Source organism: Pteropus medius, unplaced genomic scaffold, assembly GCF_902729225.1.
Source record: "Pteropus medius unplaced genomic scaffold, Ma_sr-lr_union100, whole genome shotgun sequence".
NCBI lineage: Eukaryota > Metazoa > Chordata > Mammalia > Chiroptera > Pteropodidae > Pteropus > Pteropus medius.
The window spans coordinates 3,118,564-3,136,587 of NW_024356397.1; the positions used below are offsets into that span (position 1 = coordinate 3,118,564).

The 18,024-nt window shown below is 37.3% G+C and overlaps 1 protein-coding gene and 1 non-coding gene across 2 annotated transcripts; one reads left to right on the forward strand and one right to left on the reverse strand.

Moving 5' to 3' along the window:
- Positions 1–1,507: 1,507 nt before the first annotated feature.
- On the reverse strand, positions 1,508–6,572 carry LOC120602150 (methyltransferase-like protein 7A). The gene is made up of 2 exons (XM_039862146.1): positions 5,748–6,572; positions 1,508–1,825 (listed from the first exon to the last, which is right to left on the reverse strand). Exons 1-2 carry the CDS (start codon positions 6,243–6,245, stop codon positions 1,589–1,591), a joined length of 735 nt encoding a protein of 244 aa, XP_039718080.1. The 5' UTR covers positions 6,246–6,572; the 3' UTR covers positions 1,508–1,588.
- Positions 6,573–10,823: 4,251 nt separating this feature from the next.
- LOC120602270 (U6 spliceosomal RNA) lies at positions 10,824–10,932 on the forward strand. The gene has a single exon (XR_005652674.1). It is a non-coding gene; the product is annotated as a U6 spliceosomal RNA (small nuclear RNA).
- The last annotated feature ends 7,092 nt before the right edge of the window (positions 10,933–18,024 follow it).

Genomic DNA, 18,024 nt, shown 5'->3' on the forward strand with positions numbered 1-18,024 from the left:
ACTTCTGTTTCTAAAATATATGTGAATTTATCGATCGCTTTGCTATTTAAAGTAGTCCCTTTACAAAATCATCTCAGAAAATATACTAAATTTATTAAATACATTCAAACTACTGCTGAAAAATCCTATTCTCACACCCTCTGACCAACACGGCACTTGTTTTCAAAGCACTTGTGCAGATTTACAAAGATTTCCATGGTTGCGAGGAAAAAGGGATTTATCTTGGGACAGGAGTGGGAATTTGAGCAGGATAATCCAAAAAATAATTGTCCACTTCTTTACAGACTCACAGATTGCCTGGCTTTTAAAGGCTCTTACAAAATGCACCTAATTATATAAGGTTTTCCTAATTACAGTGGGCTTTCTCCTTGCCTGCAATTTATTGCATTCAGCAAAGTGTATGCTAGATAAAAAAGAAAATGAACCTAAGAACCTTACCTGGCTCAGAGAGTTCTGTAGATGTAAGGGTCAAGTATAATCTTCATTTTAAGAATCGAAGACTGGAATACAGAAAAACCAACTTTGGTGGAATACTGGAATAAAAGGCGTGACAAAGGCAGCAGAACTAGGTGTGGCATCCTGGTACGTTAATTTTGAAAGCCAGTGCCATTAAGAGCAAAGAGATTCAGATTTCCTTTTTAAAAAATCTCTGCTTATTAGATTTGGATTTTCAGTTCATATTTCTTTATTCAGTTTGTGGATTACTAAGATCTTTTTCCTTCTCCCTTTTCAAAGTCTTCTTTTGAGTGATTTAACTTTTACACCAAGCTCTCAGAGGGTGTGGAGTTCAAATTTGTTGGGTAAGAATTTAAAGAAGACAGTTGGAAACTGTCACTGTTCCCTTTTAACCTTTTTCCCATTTAGAAGAAAAAAGTGCAGCTCACTGCCAGCGTTAAGTTAATTTTACATAAATACGCTCTTTGAGACTGAAGCAAATCTGATCGATTTACAATGTGAACATAAAATATAGAAACTTCTTAGAGTTATTTTTAAAAAGAACTCATCTTTAGTCCTAATGTAACAAGTGTGTACATAAATCGGAGTCATCGCATAGATCTTCGGCTAATAGCCATTTGAGAATAATGTTAACATCATGCGTAGGAATGCTACGTTTTCTAGCATTTGACATTTCCAGCGATCGAAAATTACTATATTTTGTAATTGGAAATACCACTACTGAAAACAGAATGCTATAAATAGAATGATGTCATTTGTTTCCAAAGATTATCGATATGCCAGAGCGATACAAAAATAATAATAAAAACGAGATATTTCATGGCAAACTTTGGGGTTGAGGTTAGGACTGCAGTCTGCGAGTTATCTTGGGGTAAACGCTGCAGCCACAGTTGCCGCCGGCAAGTATTCTTGGGGCAAATGGGAAATAAGTTAAAGGAGAGTTCAAAGCCGTTTTGTTTTGTTTTTGATTCTTTGGGAGACAATAGAAAATAGCTAAATAGCGTAGAACCTAAACTTTTAGGAGTGAAATTCAACTTTACCTAAAATGATTTCTCCTCTCTCAATTAGTATTTTAAGTGTAAAAGCTCAAATGATGTGAGCCATTCATTCAGCTCTCTACTCCCCTCTCATGCTATTTCAGAGCACATCCATAAATGTGAGGGCATACCACCTCAAACGGCAGTGGGGCATGTAAGTGCTGCAGCTTCAGCTTAGAGAAGCTGGCCCGCTCCAGGGTCTTCCAGCTCTCTCTGGTCAGGTGGCACCCATCAAATAGAAGGTACCAAACAGGCTGCAGGACCTGTTGCCAGAAGTAAGTCCCGGTTGAATGCTCAGCTGCTACATGCTCCATGAAATAAAAAGCTCCTCCCTGAGAAAGAGACAAACACATACATTTCAAAGATTTTTTTGGGAAATCAGATCTATAAGATTATTTGAAGCTTCAGATTTCAGCGGCCCCACAGGCCAACTTCATGAGAAGACATGGATAAGTTAAAACTTACTAAGACATTATTTTGGTCAATAGTTTCATTTTCTGTCAAATTTTATACAGAGCTGCCAATCTAAAGCAATTAAAAAAAAAAAAAGCCATTATTAACACTTCTGTTTTCTGATCGTATAAACAATGCATAACAATAGTTAAAACTTAAAGCAGTTACTGCTGTATCCTTGATGCCTATCACATATTAACTCGCTTAATCCTCACAATAATCTCATTTGGTATCATCCCTATTTTTACAGATGCGAGAACTGAGAAAATAAGCACATAGAAAATAACCAACTTGCCTACGTTTACACAGCCTGTAAATGTCAGAATCAGTTTTTGAACCTCAATGGTTAGGCACCAGAGGCTGGCAATACTGCCTTACCAATATGTTTATTTTAGAAAATTTAGAAAGTAACAGTTTAGAAAGAAAAACATCCACCATTCCATTACCTTTTGATAACTACTGTTAAGGCTTTGTGTGTACTTTAGGTGAATATGTATTTTTTCCTTAACGCTAGGATTGGAATATACATCGTTTTGTAACCTGCTTGATTTTATTTATGTACCTGAATATTGTTCTAAAATACAATTTTAGAACCACTGACGGTATCACCTCTTATTTCACTGTTCTGATTTAGGTTATTTCTAATTATTCACTATTATAAATACTGTTATAGTGAATATCCTTATCCATAAATCTACGCAACCATCTCTAATTCTTTCCAAATAAATTAAAAACAAAAAAAGTGGAATCGCTGAGTCAACAGTCTGTGCCTTTTTAAAGCCGTTGGTACAGGTTATAAAATTGCCCTTTGGAAAAGTAAATTGATATTCATACTAGCAATGGATGTGAGTGCCCATTTCCAATAAACTCTCATCAGTACTTTTTTCTCCCCTGTATTTGTGTCCATTTGATGGGTAAATGGTATTTCATTTTCAATAATATGCATATCTTTAATATTCTTAATAGATATAACATCTTTTACTAAACCTTATTGGTTATTTAGATTTTGTCTTTTGCGATTTATCAGTTTTTTAATAGAGTGTTGGTTTTTTTCTTACTGATTAGTGAGAACTTTTAGTATAATGAGACTATGTATACTACCAACGTTTCCCCCGGTTTGTTGCTAGCCTTTTAATTACATTTTTAAAAAACTTCTTCTTTTAAAAATATTTTAATTCATCTGAAAATTGTTCTCAGGCTCTGCTTTGAAAGCAGAGTATGGGAGAGTGTGAATCCACAGCAAGCACTGCCTGAGACCAAATAACCATGTCTTATACTTTTGTAGCATTGTCACAAGGGTGTAAATGATATGATTAATTAAAATACTGAATCATCTTAAAAACATTACTCGATTCATGGTACCATTTTGTCAGTAGGTATTTTGTTCAATCAGTGGATGCTATGTGTAAATTACTGTCACGTGGGAATTCGCAACTGCTGCTTTCATCAAGGACAGTCCTATAAGTATAGGTAAAGTATAGATACAGTAGAGGCTACAAATTATTAAGGGGTCTTTAGAAGTTTTCTACCTAAGTCTGAGATAAGTAGGGGAGAAAGGGACCCGACAGTCCCCCCCGAAACCCGTGGTGACTGCCTCGTTCTTCTTAGCCTCTTCTAGTACCCTAATCTTGGCTATCCCAGGCAGAGAGCTGGGAGATGGAGTTCTCCCAGATTCTGTGGGTAAGTGTAAGACTTGTGTTTACTAATGAAAAACTTGAGATTTCTTGATTAAAAAAAGAAAAGAAGAAGAAGAATTTCTGTAGAATAGGACAGGAGAGAAAGGAGGAGACCCAGATCTGGGAGGTCAGTATCGCCCCCTGGATAACACAGGTGACTGTCGAGTGGACAGCTGGACATGCACGTTTGGGGTTAGAAGAGAGATCTGAGCTAGATATTTAGATTTGGAAACCGCCTGTGTATGCATGGTAATTAAAAACTTTGAGGGCACCTGGGATTGCCCAGGGGGTATATAAATGAAACGAGAACCAAAAAAGAAACTCGAGTAGTTAGGGATGGGCAGAGGAAGAACAGCCCTCAAACTGGTAGAAATGTTGAAGTTAGAGAAGAAGCCCTAGTGACAGTCAGTGTGGTGCAGCGGTAAGGATATTTGCATTAAAGAAAGTCAGACCTATTAGCTGTGTTCCTTTGGGCAAGTTTCTTAACCTGTCTGAGTCTGTTTCCTCAACCCAACATGAAGACAATACCTGCTTTAAAGGACTGTTGTGAGGGTTCATTGAAAATGTAATAAAGCTCCTGGTTACATTCAGGAGAGAGTGGGGCTTCGCAGGAGCTAAGGAGGTCTATGAATCCCCTTAAGAAGATTATTATCAGTGCTATAAAACAGGAGTAGTAATTACTTGCTTTGCAGGGGCGTTGTTAGTAATACTGTAAGCAAAACATCTACGAACCGCGCCCAATTCGTGCCAGGTTTAGGCTACAAGAACTCAGCATTTGAGTATAAGGATCAGACCTTTTTCATTTATTACTTTGATGTTGGTCTGTCTTTGAGCTAAAGACATATAATTACCTCTAGACCCTAATTCCAAGTCCTTTTATTTTCCTGAGGAACTTCCTTTATTAGAAAATTAGATGGGATTACAGAACATCTTTTTCTCCTAGAATAGTAAATGCAAATGTTGATATCCATACTTTATTTATGTTCAACTGTATTTAGAATAAAACTATTTTAAATTAGTTTTAAAAAAAAATGTGAAAATTACGTACAGGTATTAAGAATTTCAAACTATGCAGAAAGTTAAATATGAAAAGTAATTCTTCCCTGGCATTCAGTCCCATTCCCAAGAGTCAACCACTCGGATAGTTTCTTGTCTATCATTTCCATTAACATATATACATATTTAGGCATATTCTGACCCCTTTCACATAAATGGGCTTATCCTCTACATAATATTCTACACTTTGATTCTTTATTTTTTAATCTAACATTATCTCTTGGAGATTATTCCATATCAACGTAGATAATTCTTCTTTGTTCTTTTTAACAGCTTCACAGATTTCCTTTATATTGCGTGACAATTTACTCGAACAGCCTCCTATCGATGGACTTTTAGGTGTTTCCGATTTGCACTATTACAGATACTGTAATGAATATCTTTGCATATAGAGGAGTTTTTGCACATTTGTGCAGCATAGCTATACCATGAATTCATACTGGATAAAAGACTGTGTGCACCTGAAATTTTGCTATCAAATTGCCCTCCAAAGAGGGCACTTCCTCCAGTGTGTATGAGGGTGTCCAACCTCCCAAACCCACCCCAACACCATATTGACCTTCAAGGTCTCTGACAGTATAATAGGTAAAAATGCTATCTTGCTTTAATTTGTTCTTTAATTGTAAGGTTGAGCATTTTTATCATATAATTGGCTATATCTATTTGTTCGTGCTCTCGCATAGTTTTCTCTTGTGCTTTTCTTAGTGATTTAAAAAATCCTATTGATCCTTTGACTTGTAATGCCTTTTAATATGAAGTTAACCCTCTGTCTGTCACTCCAGGCAAATACTTTTTCCAAGTTTGTTCTTGGTTTTTGTTTTTGTTTTTTTTTTTAACTTTGTTTACAGCCCTTTTTTTCTCTGCAGGCATTTTAAAATTTCATGTATTCAGATGTATCAGTATTTTTCTTTATAGCTTCTTTCCCACTCTAAGATTTTAAAAAATTCAACAGTGTTTTCTCTAGTAGTTTTACTTTTTACTTAAGAGTATTTGATCCACCTGAAATTGATAGGATTGCCCTTGGAGACAGCAGTTGCTACTAACCAGTCCTCCTCACACCCCAACTCACCGGCCTCAGCACTCTGCACACCTCCCGGAGGAATTGCTCCTGGTTCTTCACGGAGCACAGGACCAGGGTGCAGACCACCACGTCCATGGAGCCATCGGCTATCGAGTGCATGTTCTCCCCAGCAGCCACCACAAAGCCCTCAAACTGCAGGTGTCGGTTCTCGGCAATGCTCTCGATCAAGAACTTCTTAAAGTTGGGGTTGGGGTCAACACAGGTCACCCTGCATCCAGGCGGATAGAACTGGAAGTTGGTCCCGCTGCCACAGCCCACCTCCAGCAGGGACAGCTTTCCGGAGGGGCCCTCAAACTCCTGTAGGTTGCTGAAGAGCTCCCGCTTCTTGCTCGCCATCTGTTTGTTGTATGTCACACTGAAATTCCTTATGAAATAGGGGAACCAATTTTTGCATATCCAGTTCCACAAACCCAGGAAGTTCAGCAGGTACACGGGAAATAGCAGGAAGCGGAGGGCCAGCTGGATGATAAAGATACTCAGCGCCATCACTCAGAAGAGGAAAAAACCAAGGATTTAGAGACCTGACTCCTTTAATCGCTGGATGTAGGCTTCTGGCCACAGGGCAGAGCGATCAGCTGAAGAGAAAAGAACTGGGCGTGCTAAATAGAAAGCTTCAACTGCAGTCCAATCATGGGCAAGAAGCTCATTTCACCCAGTTAACAGATGTTTGTGAAAAATTGGCTCTTAGCTTAGTTTTCATGAAGCAAAACGAAAAGTTTCCCAGCCTTTCCTTAGAAGGAAAGGTGATTACAATCTCTTATTCCAAATCTATTCCTACTCCCCTTTCTCTGAGTTTGGAGACCACTGCTAGTTTCCGTCTGTAGTTTTATAGGCATTTAGACCGTATCCCATTCCTCCAATAGAATCCATGGGCGGAGCCTGGTTGTAGTGCACGGGAAGACAAAAGGCAAAGTCTTCCTCCTCCTATTTCACCTCTCTTCCTCTGTTGGGAGCCGGGCTAACTTGGCAAGCTCTGAGATAAGTGGCACTAAACTATTTGAAGCACTCAGTATTTTCAAAGAAGGGAGCTTGATAGCAGAGCAGAGAGTTCAGAGTTGTGAGAGCTTCATTGTTTTGCAGGATAGGTAATTCGGCTGACCTTGGGTTGTGACCTTGGGCTGTTTTCTCATTGCGATGCTATAAGTAGTGTGTTGTAAATAAACTCGGGGCTGCAGTATTCACTGTACAGCCTCCCGACTCTATCTCTTGTCCATGTCTTTTCTTTAATCCTCACTCCCCCTCTCAGGTGCTGTTCGTCTCAGCCGGCTGGCTCCGGCATTCCTCCCACTCCCCACCCCCTACTGCGTGTTTTGAAAAGAGAAATGAAAGGATTGCCTCCCTGGCCACAGTTAGTAAGAATTCCCTGCCCCTCTTTTGTATTCTGGGCTGAGACTCTCAGACATTCGTAATTTAACAGTATTTTTAAGTCACTGTTTTGGGCTGCTCATCTTTAAAAGCGCACATTTCAACTTCAAATTGTGCACAACTACTACATCATTCAGCTAATTCAGATAAAAATAGTCCAGAATATTCGTGTTTGGGAACCTCAAGTATTGAGAAAATAGTTTCGAACATTCGTTTTTAACAAGAAAACCTGAACTGTAGCGTGATCAGAGAACACAGATATAAATGGTTCCATTTACTTTCTTAAACTGGGTGATGGTTACATAGTCAATAAATATTATATCCCATTTGAAGAGCTTTTTTTGAGGTAGAACTGACATACAACAGACTACAAACAAAGCGTACATTTTATTAAGTTTTGACATATGTATCTGTGAAACTGTCATTTCGATCAAGATAATAAACATATTTATCACTCCCAAAAGTTTCTTCTTGCCCCTTTGTGGTCCCTCCCTCCTGCCCTCCCCATCCCCAGGCAACCGCTGATGTGTTTTCTGTCACTGGAAGTTCACTTGCATCTCCTAGAATCTTATGTAAATGGAGTCATGCAATATGTACTCTTTTGCTTGGCTTCTTTCACTCAACATAATTATTTTGAGAGTCATCCACATTGTTGCATGTGTTGATTAATTTTTATTGCAGATCAGTGTTCCATTGTGTGGATGTATAACAGTTTGTTTATCCACTCACCTATGACGGACATTTGGATGGTTTCTAGTTTTTGGCTGTTACATATCAAGCTACTGTGAATATTAGTATACCAGTCGTTGTGTGCACTTATGCTTTCATTTCTGCGGGACAAATTCCTATGAGTGGAACGTAGGTAGGTGTTTAACTTTTTTTCAATGTATTTAACAAAAAATTTATTACTAGTTTCAAGTATACAGTACACTGGTTAGACATTTATATAGTTTATAAAACGATCCCCCTAACTGCTCTCTCTCTCCTCTGGCTCTCCACTAGCTATTGCATTAATGCTAACTGCATTCTCTGTGCCGTGCTCCCCATCCCCACGGCCATCTATCAACTACTAATTTGTACTTTAACCCTTCACCCCATTCTCCCAGCCCCTCACCCCCACCTTCCCTCTGGCCATCACCAGATTGTCCTTTACATTTGGGAATCTGTTTTTGATGTGAGTTTGTTCTTGTTATTCCTTAGATTCCAAATATAAGTGAAATCATAAGGTATTTATCTTTCTCTGGCTTATTTCACTCAGCATAAAACCTCTAGGTCCATCCATGTCATTGCAAATGGTAAGATTTCACTTTTTTAATGGCCGAGTAATATTCCCTTGTATATATGAACCATAACTTCTTTATCCAGTCGTCTGTTTGATGGGCTTTTAGGCTGCTTCCGTATCTTGGCTATTGTAAATTGTGCTGCCATGAACATAGGGGTGCATAGATCTTTACAAATTATTCTTTCGGTCTTCTTTGGAGAAATACCCAGAAGTGCAATTCCTCGGTCAAAAGGTATATCCATCTTTAATTTTTTGAGAAACCTCCAGACTGTTTTCCATAGTGGCTGTACCGATTTTGCAATCCCACCAACAGTGTACGAGAGTTCCCTTTTCTCCACATCCTCGCCAGCACTTGTTCTTTGATTTATTGATGATAGCCCTTCTGACAGGTGTGAGGTGATATCTCATTGTGGTCTTAATTTGCATTTCTCTGTTGATTAGTGATGTCGAGCGTGTTTTCATTTGTCTTGGCCATCTGTATGTCCTCTTTGGGGAAATGTCTATTTAGGTCCTCTGGCCCATTTTTTAAGTTAAATTTCTTCGGATAACGTCGGTTAATAGTATTGTATAAATTTCAGGTATACGACTTTATAATCTGACATCTGTATACTCTATTGCGTGCTCCCCATCCAAAGACCCGTCTTCATCCATCACCTTATTTGACCCCCTTTACCCTCTTTGTCCACCCACCTCCCTTCTCTGGTAACCACTATTCTGTCGACAGCATCTATGAGCTGTTTTTTTGTTTTATTTGTTAGTTTGTTGCCTCTTGTTATATATCCCCTCTGCCCATTTTTCAATTGGTTTGTTTCTGTTTTTGGTGTTAAGTTGTACGAGTGCCTTCTATGTTTTGGATATTAACCCCTTGTCAGATGTGTCGTTTGCGATTATCTTCTCCAATTCAGTAAGTTGCCTTTTCATTTTGTTAATGGTTTCCTTCACTGTTTCAGTTCAATGTAATCTCATTTGTTTATTTTGTCTTTTGTTGCCTTTGACTGAGGAGACATGTCCAAAAAGATATTGCTAAGAGTGATGTCAGAGTTTACTGCCTATGATTTTTTGTAGGAATTTTATCGTTTCAGGTCTTACATTTAAGTCTACCATTTTGAGTTTCTTTTTGTATATAGTGTAAGAAAGCGGTTGGATTCCATTTTTTTGCACGTATCTGTCCAGTTTTCCCAACACCACTTATTGAAGAGGCTGTCTTTATCCTATTGTATATCCTTCCCTCCTTTGTCAAAGATTAATTGACCATTTAAACAAGGATTTATTCCTGGGTTCTCTATTCCATTGATCTATATTTTCGTTTTCATGCCAGTACTGTACCGTTTTGATTATCGTAGCTTTGTAATGTACTTTGACGTTGAGAAGCATAATAACTCCCACTTTGTTCTTTCTCAAGGTTTCTTTGGCTCTTCAGAGTCTTTTGTAGTCCCATATAAATTTTGGGATGTGTTCTAGTTCTGGGAAGAATGCCATTGGTATTTTAATGGGGATTGCATCGAATCTGTGTGTTACTTTAGGTAGTAAGAATGTTTTAACAATCTTAATCTTTCTAATTCATAAGCATGGTTATGGTTTTATTTTTTACATGTAAGTCTTTGACTCAAATTCGGAATTTATCCTTGGATAAAGAGTTATGGATTCATCTTTTTTATCAATCGGCTACTCAATTGGTCTGATCTCATTTATTTTTTAATCGGTCTTTTCTCCATTGATTTGAGTTTGTCGGTGGTTGTAAGAGGTAGGTCAGTGGGTTAGGTTTACCACGTCTGGTCCCACAGCCTTTTCCATTCCCTTTCTCCCCTGGCCCATAATGCCACAGTACCAGACCTTCAAGAAGTTCAGACATGCAGCTGAAAAGGCTTATCTTGCCGATGCTTTGAAACTGCATGCGGTTCACAAATGTAGACATTCTTATGAGAGTCAGTGTAGTAAAGTAACAGGAGATTTGGTTTGTTTGGTGTATAGACCAACCAAGCTCAAAATGTATAGAAGATTGAGAAATTTCAGTCAACTAATGTGATCGTGGTAGCCAAGGAATCTTGTAGTGTTAAGAAAGGATAACTGTGTTAACACTGTTAAGACTGTTTGAGATGAACTCTTGTTGACCTGTTCTTAGGAAATACATATCTTGAATTTGACAAAGTGTTGGATAGGAAATACTTTTATGTAACTCAGTGAGTGGACTGTTAAGTGGAGAGGTCCTTTTTTTCCTTCAACTTTGTTTTTTTGTTTACTTAGCTTAGAAATATAAATGCTTTCAGTTAGAAAACCTTTATTTTTGGATTTTGAACAAGGAATGCATCGGTCTTGAAAACTTTTTGCAGCTTTTTGATGTTTGACATGGTATATAATAATTTCTCTGGTAAAGTTGTATCAGTAATTTGAAAATGAGCTATCAAGAGATGCAGATTCTGTGTTCGCTTCGGCAGCAGATATACTCAAATTGGAACAATACAGAGAGGATTAGCATGGCCCCTGAGCGAGGACGACATGCAAATTCATAAAGCGTTCCCTTAAAAAAAAAAAAAAAGATGCTAATTCTTCCTTCAAGCTTATGTGTCTTTAAAGAATATTAAATGCAACCAGTTTGTCAGACTGGTATTTCTTTAGGAGCTTAATGACCAATAAATACAAAATATTAGGAATGCCCAGTAAATTTGAAAGATGGTAACTATAATTAACTATGCACAACAGTATACCAATTATACATAGAATTGTGGTCTCAATTACATCTACAGGTAATTATGAGTAACCAGTATGCTTTACCTTTACATTGACAGATTTAAACTATATTTGTGAATGGAAAAGATTTATAATATTAGCTTGTTAGCTATAACTTACTTTGAATCCAGCTTTCAGTGATCAGAAACAACCACAGTTTCTTATCTGACAAAGGACTTCTATTCAGAATATATAAAGAACACATAGTATAAACACATATGTGTCAGATATCTGTTCCCAGTTCGTGACTTGCTTGCCTTTTCATTTTCTTAGGTGTGTCTTTTATTTTGATAAATTGTAGGTTATGCCTTTTTTCTTATGGGCCATGATTTTTTTTTCTTTTTTTTTGCTTTAGTGATCCTTGCCTATTCCGCGGTTGCAGTTTCTCTTATATTTTCTTTCTACATGTTTGAGGTAAAGAGCAAGGTTAATATTTTTCCACTTTTATTGAGATGTAGTTAGTAGAGAGCACTGTATAGGCATGAGTTTAAAGGACACAGATGTTATGACACGCAGACCCAAGGAAAAGCCCTATGACTTAAAATCTACCTCTGTAAGCGGAGGGCAGGGAAAAACCAAAGAGGCAGGCCATTCCAGTCTGGCAATTAACAGAGTTTATTAAGGAAAATTTACATACAAGGTGCGTCTTGGGCTGACAAGCGGATATCTTTCACACGGCTTGGCAAGCACTAAAAACTGATATAGAACAGGGCTAACCTTGTAATCAGCTCTTTGTTCGTCTTGTAGACATGCTCGCCGCCTAGACCGAAGGGCAGGGTGACCTCGAGATTGACTGAAGACTCACCCTCCCCTTTGCTTGTTCTGTCTAGATGATAGATGTATCCCCTTTGCTTGTACTGTCTAGATAACAGATGTATCCCCTTTGCTCGTTCTAACTGCCTGTAGCCCATAGCAACTCCCGTGCTCTGTAACTGCCTGAGGACAAATTAACCGATGGGCTCGATGGGCTCGATGGGCTCGATGGGCTCGTGCCAACGGTAACTGCGTGGATAAGCCCTATAAAAGCAGATTAGCCCTGACCTCGGGGCCCAGATCTTCAGAGCGCTAGCTCTTCTGGGACCGCCGACATAAGAAACTTGAGTTCTAAACTCTCCAAGTGGTGCTTGGTTTCTTGCTGGTCTGATTTTTCTGCAACAAGGCTATAATACTTTGGGAATTAGAAAAATAGAATAATTTTTTTTCAAAATAGTATTCTTTTAAGTTAGAGTTATAAGTAAAAGTTCTTTTGCTCCAGTAAGTGTTCAGATGACAGTAATGAGATATTTGTCTAATAGCACAGTAATCTATGTAATGAAAAAGGTCATGTGCATCATAGATGCGATAATAATAGTCACCGGTTATTGAGTACCTTCAATATATGAAGAACTTCACATGCTCAAATTATTTAATAATTACAACAATGCTGTGTATCGTCACAAGTATTTGAAACAAAGTCTGTCTTAGACAAGTTATCAGGGTGACTATGAAACAAAGTCTGTCTTAGATTACAGTCTGTCTTAGATTATTATTCTAAGTCTCATGTGAAGAGAGGGGTTATGTAACTGAATTCTCATCGACCGAAATAAGTGATTTCAGCTGGGCAAAAAGATAAGTTGCTGGCAGTAGCCCCTGCCTGATTAGCAATCCAGAGCTAAAGAGGAATTAGGACATACCTTTGAAGTGAAAAGCAAGATCTTCCCCTTCAATGCTGTCAATACATTTTAGAAGAGTTTCTTAGTACAGACGGTCTCTGACTTATGATTTTCCCATTTTACGATGGTGTGAAAGCAACACGCATTCAGTAGAAACCATACTTTGAATTTTGATCTTTTCCTGGGTCTCTTGATATGCAGTAGGATACTGTCTCATGATGCTGGGAAGGCCACAGCTCCCAATCAGCCACACGATCACAAAGGTGAACAACCAATGCTCTACTGTGTCCTGTGTTGCCAGAAGTTATTAGATATTGTGTTTTGTGTTTTGTGTTTTGAAATCCCATCATGTCTACAAAAGTCCCATTTGATTTTCCTGCTTCTGGTAAGAGGAATGCTCCTGGACTTACAACAGGTTTATTGAGAGGTAACTCCATCGTAAATTGAGCATCTGTATTAATATTCAGGGCTATCAAGTGAATCTGAAACTCAGGTAGTAGAAATAGGAAAAGGCTAATGCATTATGTTGATTGCTGTACAAGCATTACCAACTAATTCTTTATCAGACCTTGTCAATGGATTGAAATCTAGGGTCTCTTTCAAGAAAGAACGGTCAGTAACCCTTCAGTGTTTCTCACAAGTCTATAAACATCAGTCTAAAAGATGGTAAACTCATGCTTACTTTCAATTAAATCCCAAAATTAGGTTAAAGCAAAGCAAAGCAAAGCAAAACACCCTTGGTTTTAGCTGGATGAATTGTAAAAAGGGTGAGAAAATAATGATTTCTCCTTTACTACATGGGTCCTCAAAAGTTCAAGGGAGATGTCAGTTGATTAATAGTAGATACTAATTCAGTGAACTTTTCATTTTGATAATTCAGATAATTCATTTTATAGATTAGTTATCATAAGGTTTATCCCAGGTTGGCTTCCTTCTTTTACCCAGAATGCTTTTCAGTTACCTCTCCTAATTCAGAGGGCCCAAGGAATACAAATTTTTAGCATGGACTTTAAGAAAATAAAGTTCAGAAAGCAGGTTATAATGCTGCAGAAAAGTCATGTTGTATATTTCTAAATAAAAAATAAATTATTTGGGGGTATCTCCACCACAGTTCTCTCTTGGTGTAGGAAAGGAAGTATTAATATTAAATAGTTTTAATTAAAATTTAAAGAATAGGCAAATACTTATTTCTCCAAATATCCTTGAGGACCAAAAACAAGATGATAATTCAAAAAAATAATATATCATACAAACAAATGTTTTTGAATAGGATAAAATCTAACTTAAAAGGAAAGAGTTTCGATTAGGAAAAGAACAGCTCCCATCTTAATGATAAACTCTGTATTATTTGGCATTTACATATATAAAGTATATATTTAAACCGAATATTTTATATAAACTCTAGGAAGGTGTTCCAAATGAAAAATTATGATTATAAAGTAAAACGATCAGGATACATCAAAGACGCATGTGATTCAGTGCCAAATTTACAATCACATATCTAATATGTCACAATCTTTTTATTTCAGAAAAATGTCCACATAAGGACTCTGAAGTGGGCAAGTACCCAAAGGATAAATGATTTTCATTACGTAGAACACGAAAGGGACATGATGGAAAATAAAGATTCTTCAGAATTTCTTTATGGAGTTGCTAGTAAGACAGCAGAACCTAAAGCTATCAGGACCTGTCCAAGTAGTATATTTGTATTAAATATGCCGTTATTCCTTGTGTTGTAGAGGTGATCTGTCAGCCATGTTTTGTAGAAGGACGGCCCACTGTAGACACCAGGAAAATTTTTTCGACCACAGCCATATCCGTAACTGGTAATTCCCATTACAAAAAATTGTTTATGTTCTGGTAAGTAGCACATTAATGGTCCACCACTATCACCCTATTTAAAAAAAGTCCCAAAATAGCATTAGTTATTTCTAATAATCTTTTTATAATAGTAAAGCTGGAATAAATTAATCATGTTAACCATATTTATATAAATATGCATTTTTAATATACTTCTAAGTTATAAAGATCGATAGATTTTCAGTTTTCCAACTCAAACAGGAATTTAATTATATTCAGTCTGGTCTGTTATTTAGAGGAACCACATAGCTGGTGGATAAACCTACCATCTGCATAGTTTTGAACCAGAATACTATAAATCAAATTGTTTGGATTTTTTTTAGTACAATTAGGAGAAATATAATGTAGGATGTGTAGCAAATATTGTGAATACTGTCTGTTAGAATACCTCTGTTGATGCCGTTTGTGAAAGGTATGATTTTAAGATAAAGGCAGGAGTCTTTTAGGGCTGGGGTGTATGTGGATCGCTAGCTAGAAGAGTACACTGGCATCTATCTAAATGATAACATTGGCTAGTGCAGAATATCAGGAATCAATGGCTAAGCCTCTCAATAGTATACAAGTTAACAAATGTCCATCATAGTTTATACATGACTGTCAATGTACCAACCAAAACACTATTACTAAGGATGGTTAATCACTCAAAACGACAGGGACGCTGAGCTGTTACAGTGCCTACAGGTTAAAGACCATGTTTCTAAGATATTTTCACATTCTCTCTTTAAGGTAGGCATTGAATAATTATTTTTTGACAATGAGAATGTTTTGCTTGTGCATGTGATTAAATTAGATTGGATTCTTCACTATTTTACTCAGAAAGATTTTTAAGGAAAAGGACACAGGAAAGATAAACCTTGGACTGCAAAAATCAGAATGAGTAGGAAAAGATCAGAGTTTGCAGTACTGCTTGGGAGTGAGGTGCTGGTGGATTTAGAAGTAGTAAAGAAAAGAGGAATAAAGATTCAAAACAGAAGAATAGGTAAAATTTGACTTCATCGAAAACTAAAGAACTTTTATGCTACAAACGATAACATTAGGAAAGTGAAAAGACAGTTCACAGAAGGGGAGAAAATATTTGATTTGCTAACCGCATACCTGGTAAAGGACTTGATCCAGAATATATAAAGCTTATGATTTAATAATAAAAAGATAAATAACTCAATTTCAAATGGGTAAAGGATCTGCATAAACACTTCTCCAAAGAAGATAGACAAATGGCTAATAAGCTCATGCAAAGATGTTCAACATTATGAGTCATTAGGGAAATGCAAATTAAAACCGCAATGAGACATCACTTCATACTCACAAGGATGGCTATAATCAAAAAAGACAGACAGTAAGAAGTGCTGACAAGGATGTGGAGATACTGGAACTCTCATACATTACTGGTGAGAATGTAAAATGGTGCAGCCACTTTGGAATAGTTTGGTAGTTCTTCAAAATGTTAAATATTGACTCGGCAATTCCACCCCTAGGTTAAATTTCCATGAGAAATAAAAACATACCTACACATAAAAACATATACACAAATGTTTATAGTAACATTCGTAATCGTCAAAAAGTGGAAATAGCTCAAATGTCCATCAACGAATGAGTGGAGAAATAAAATGCGGCCTATCCATACAATGGTATATTATTCGGCAATAAAATGAATAAAGTATTAATACGTGTCACTATGTGGATGAGCCTTGAAAACAGTATGCTAAGTGAAAAAAGCCAGTCACAAAAGACCACATATTGAATGATGCCGTACATATGAAATTTCCAGAATAGGCAAATTTATAGAGATTAATGGTTACCTAAGGCCGGGCTGAGTGGGAGGAGAATGGGGAGTGACTCATTAATGGGTGGAAGTTTCTTTTTGCGGTGACAAAAGTGTTCTAAAATTAGATTATGGGGAGTTTAGAGAAACATGGCAGAGTGAGAGATGTCCCCAGATCTCTCCCCTTGAAACAACAATAAGCCGAACATTAAAACTCGACAAAAAACACCCAAACTGCACACTAGCACGTCTGAGCGTGGGATCTATGCATAAGAGCTACCACAGGTCAGAACCCTAGGTGTCGGAGGTGGACTGGAAGAAATAAAGAAGCTGACTCTCGCTGTCGGAAGATGGGGAGGGGAGATGGCGTGGCGAGGTCCCTGAACAGCCCTGCCTGGGAGTGCTGTGAGCTCCATGTGGCCAGCGGCAGGACCCAGTCATCGGGGCAGAGAAGTGGTGGCAGAGAAACAACAATTGATTTTTACCGGCTGCGGTTGCAAAACCGAGACTGAGCCACAGCCCCCAACCCTCAACATCAAACATGATATTAAGCCACCAGAGCTTTGCCCCAGAAGTATTGTGCCCATTCAGGTACTGTATATTATCTATTCGTTTGGTCTTCCTGCAATAACCCTTCCTCTTGACTCAGGCTAATGTGGGTAAATGAACATCCTGCATACTTAACTTTTCTCCAGATGTGCTTTTACATTTTAATTTAAATACATTGGTGAATTCTTATGCATTGCTACTCTTAATAAATAAATACTTTGCATTGCTTTTTTTCAAGCAACAAATATTATATTTTAGTTCTCTCAGAGTAAGATTAGAAAATTTTGGAACCTATTGAGTATGTGAGTAAAGCTGTTTCAATTTAAATACTTCAGTTAATCTATTTTTCATGCTGAATATACATTAAAAGAGTGGAATCTTTCCAGTAGCTTGATAAGAATTATCTTGTATATAATCGACATGAAGGATGACATTTCTTTTTCAGATGGTCTTTGTAGGATGACATTCTATGCCAGTTGTCCTCGATTTTCCTAACTTTCATGGAACATATTAGATCCAGTTGCTGGAATATTTACTTTAGTGGAATATAATAGTTGGATTCTTTCCTTGCCTATTTTCCAAAGAGGACAGTGTTGACCAAAATAGATGAACTCGGTGACACTAGAAGAACCTCATAATAGGTACAAATGACAACTTTTAAACTAATTACCTATGCCAGTGGAGAAAAGCATATATAATACACAGAACAGTGGGTTAATATCTAGAACGCAGACGTATTTTTAGATATTCCTACATCTTTCCCTTCCTCAAATACTAGACTTCACCTTCCTGTCAGAATAACCTTCACTACAGTAAACATCAAGGAACTGGAAATAAGTATCGCAGATCATCTTATAGTGCATTCTTGATTTCATTTCAGTGAATGCTTTTTTGTTTTCCTTTCTAGGCTTAGACTCACAACAGTTATAACTTCAACAAAGTTTAGGTGATTTTTTTAGAACCGTAGGGCAGTTAGGAATTTAAGATCACAGGCACACTTAACATTTGATGTCTACTTTGGTTCTTTGTGTTTTCTTTTCTTTCTTTCTTTTTTATTTTTTGGGTTGG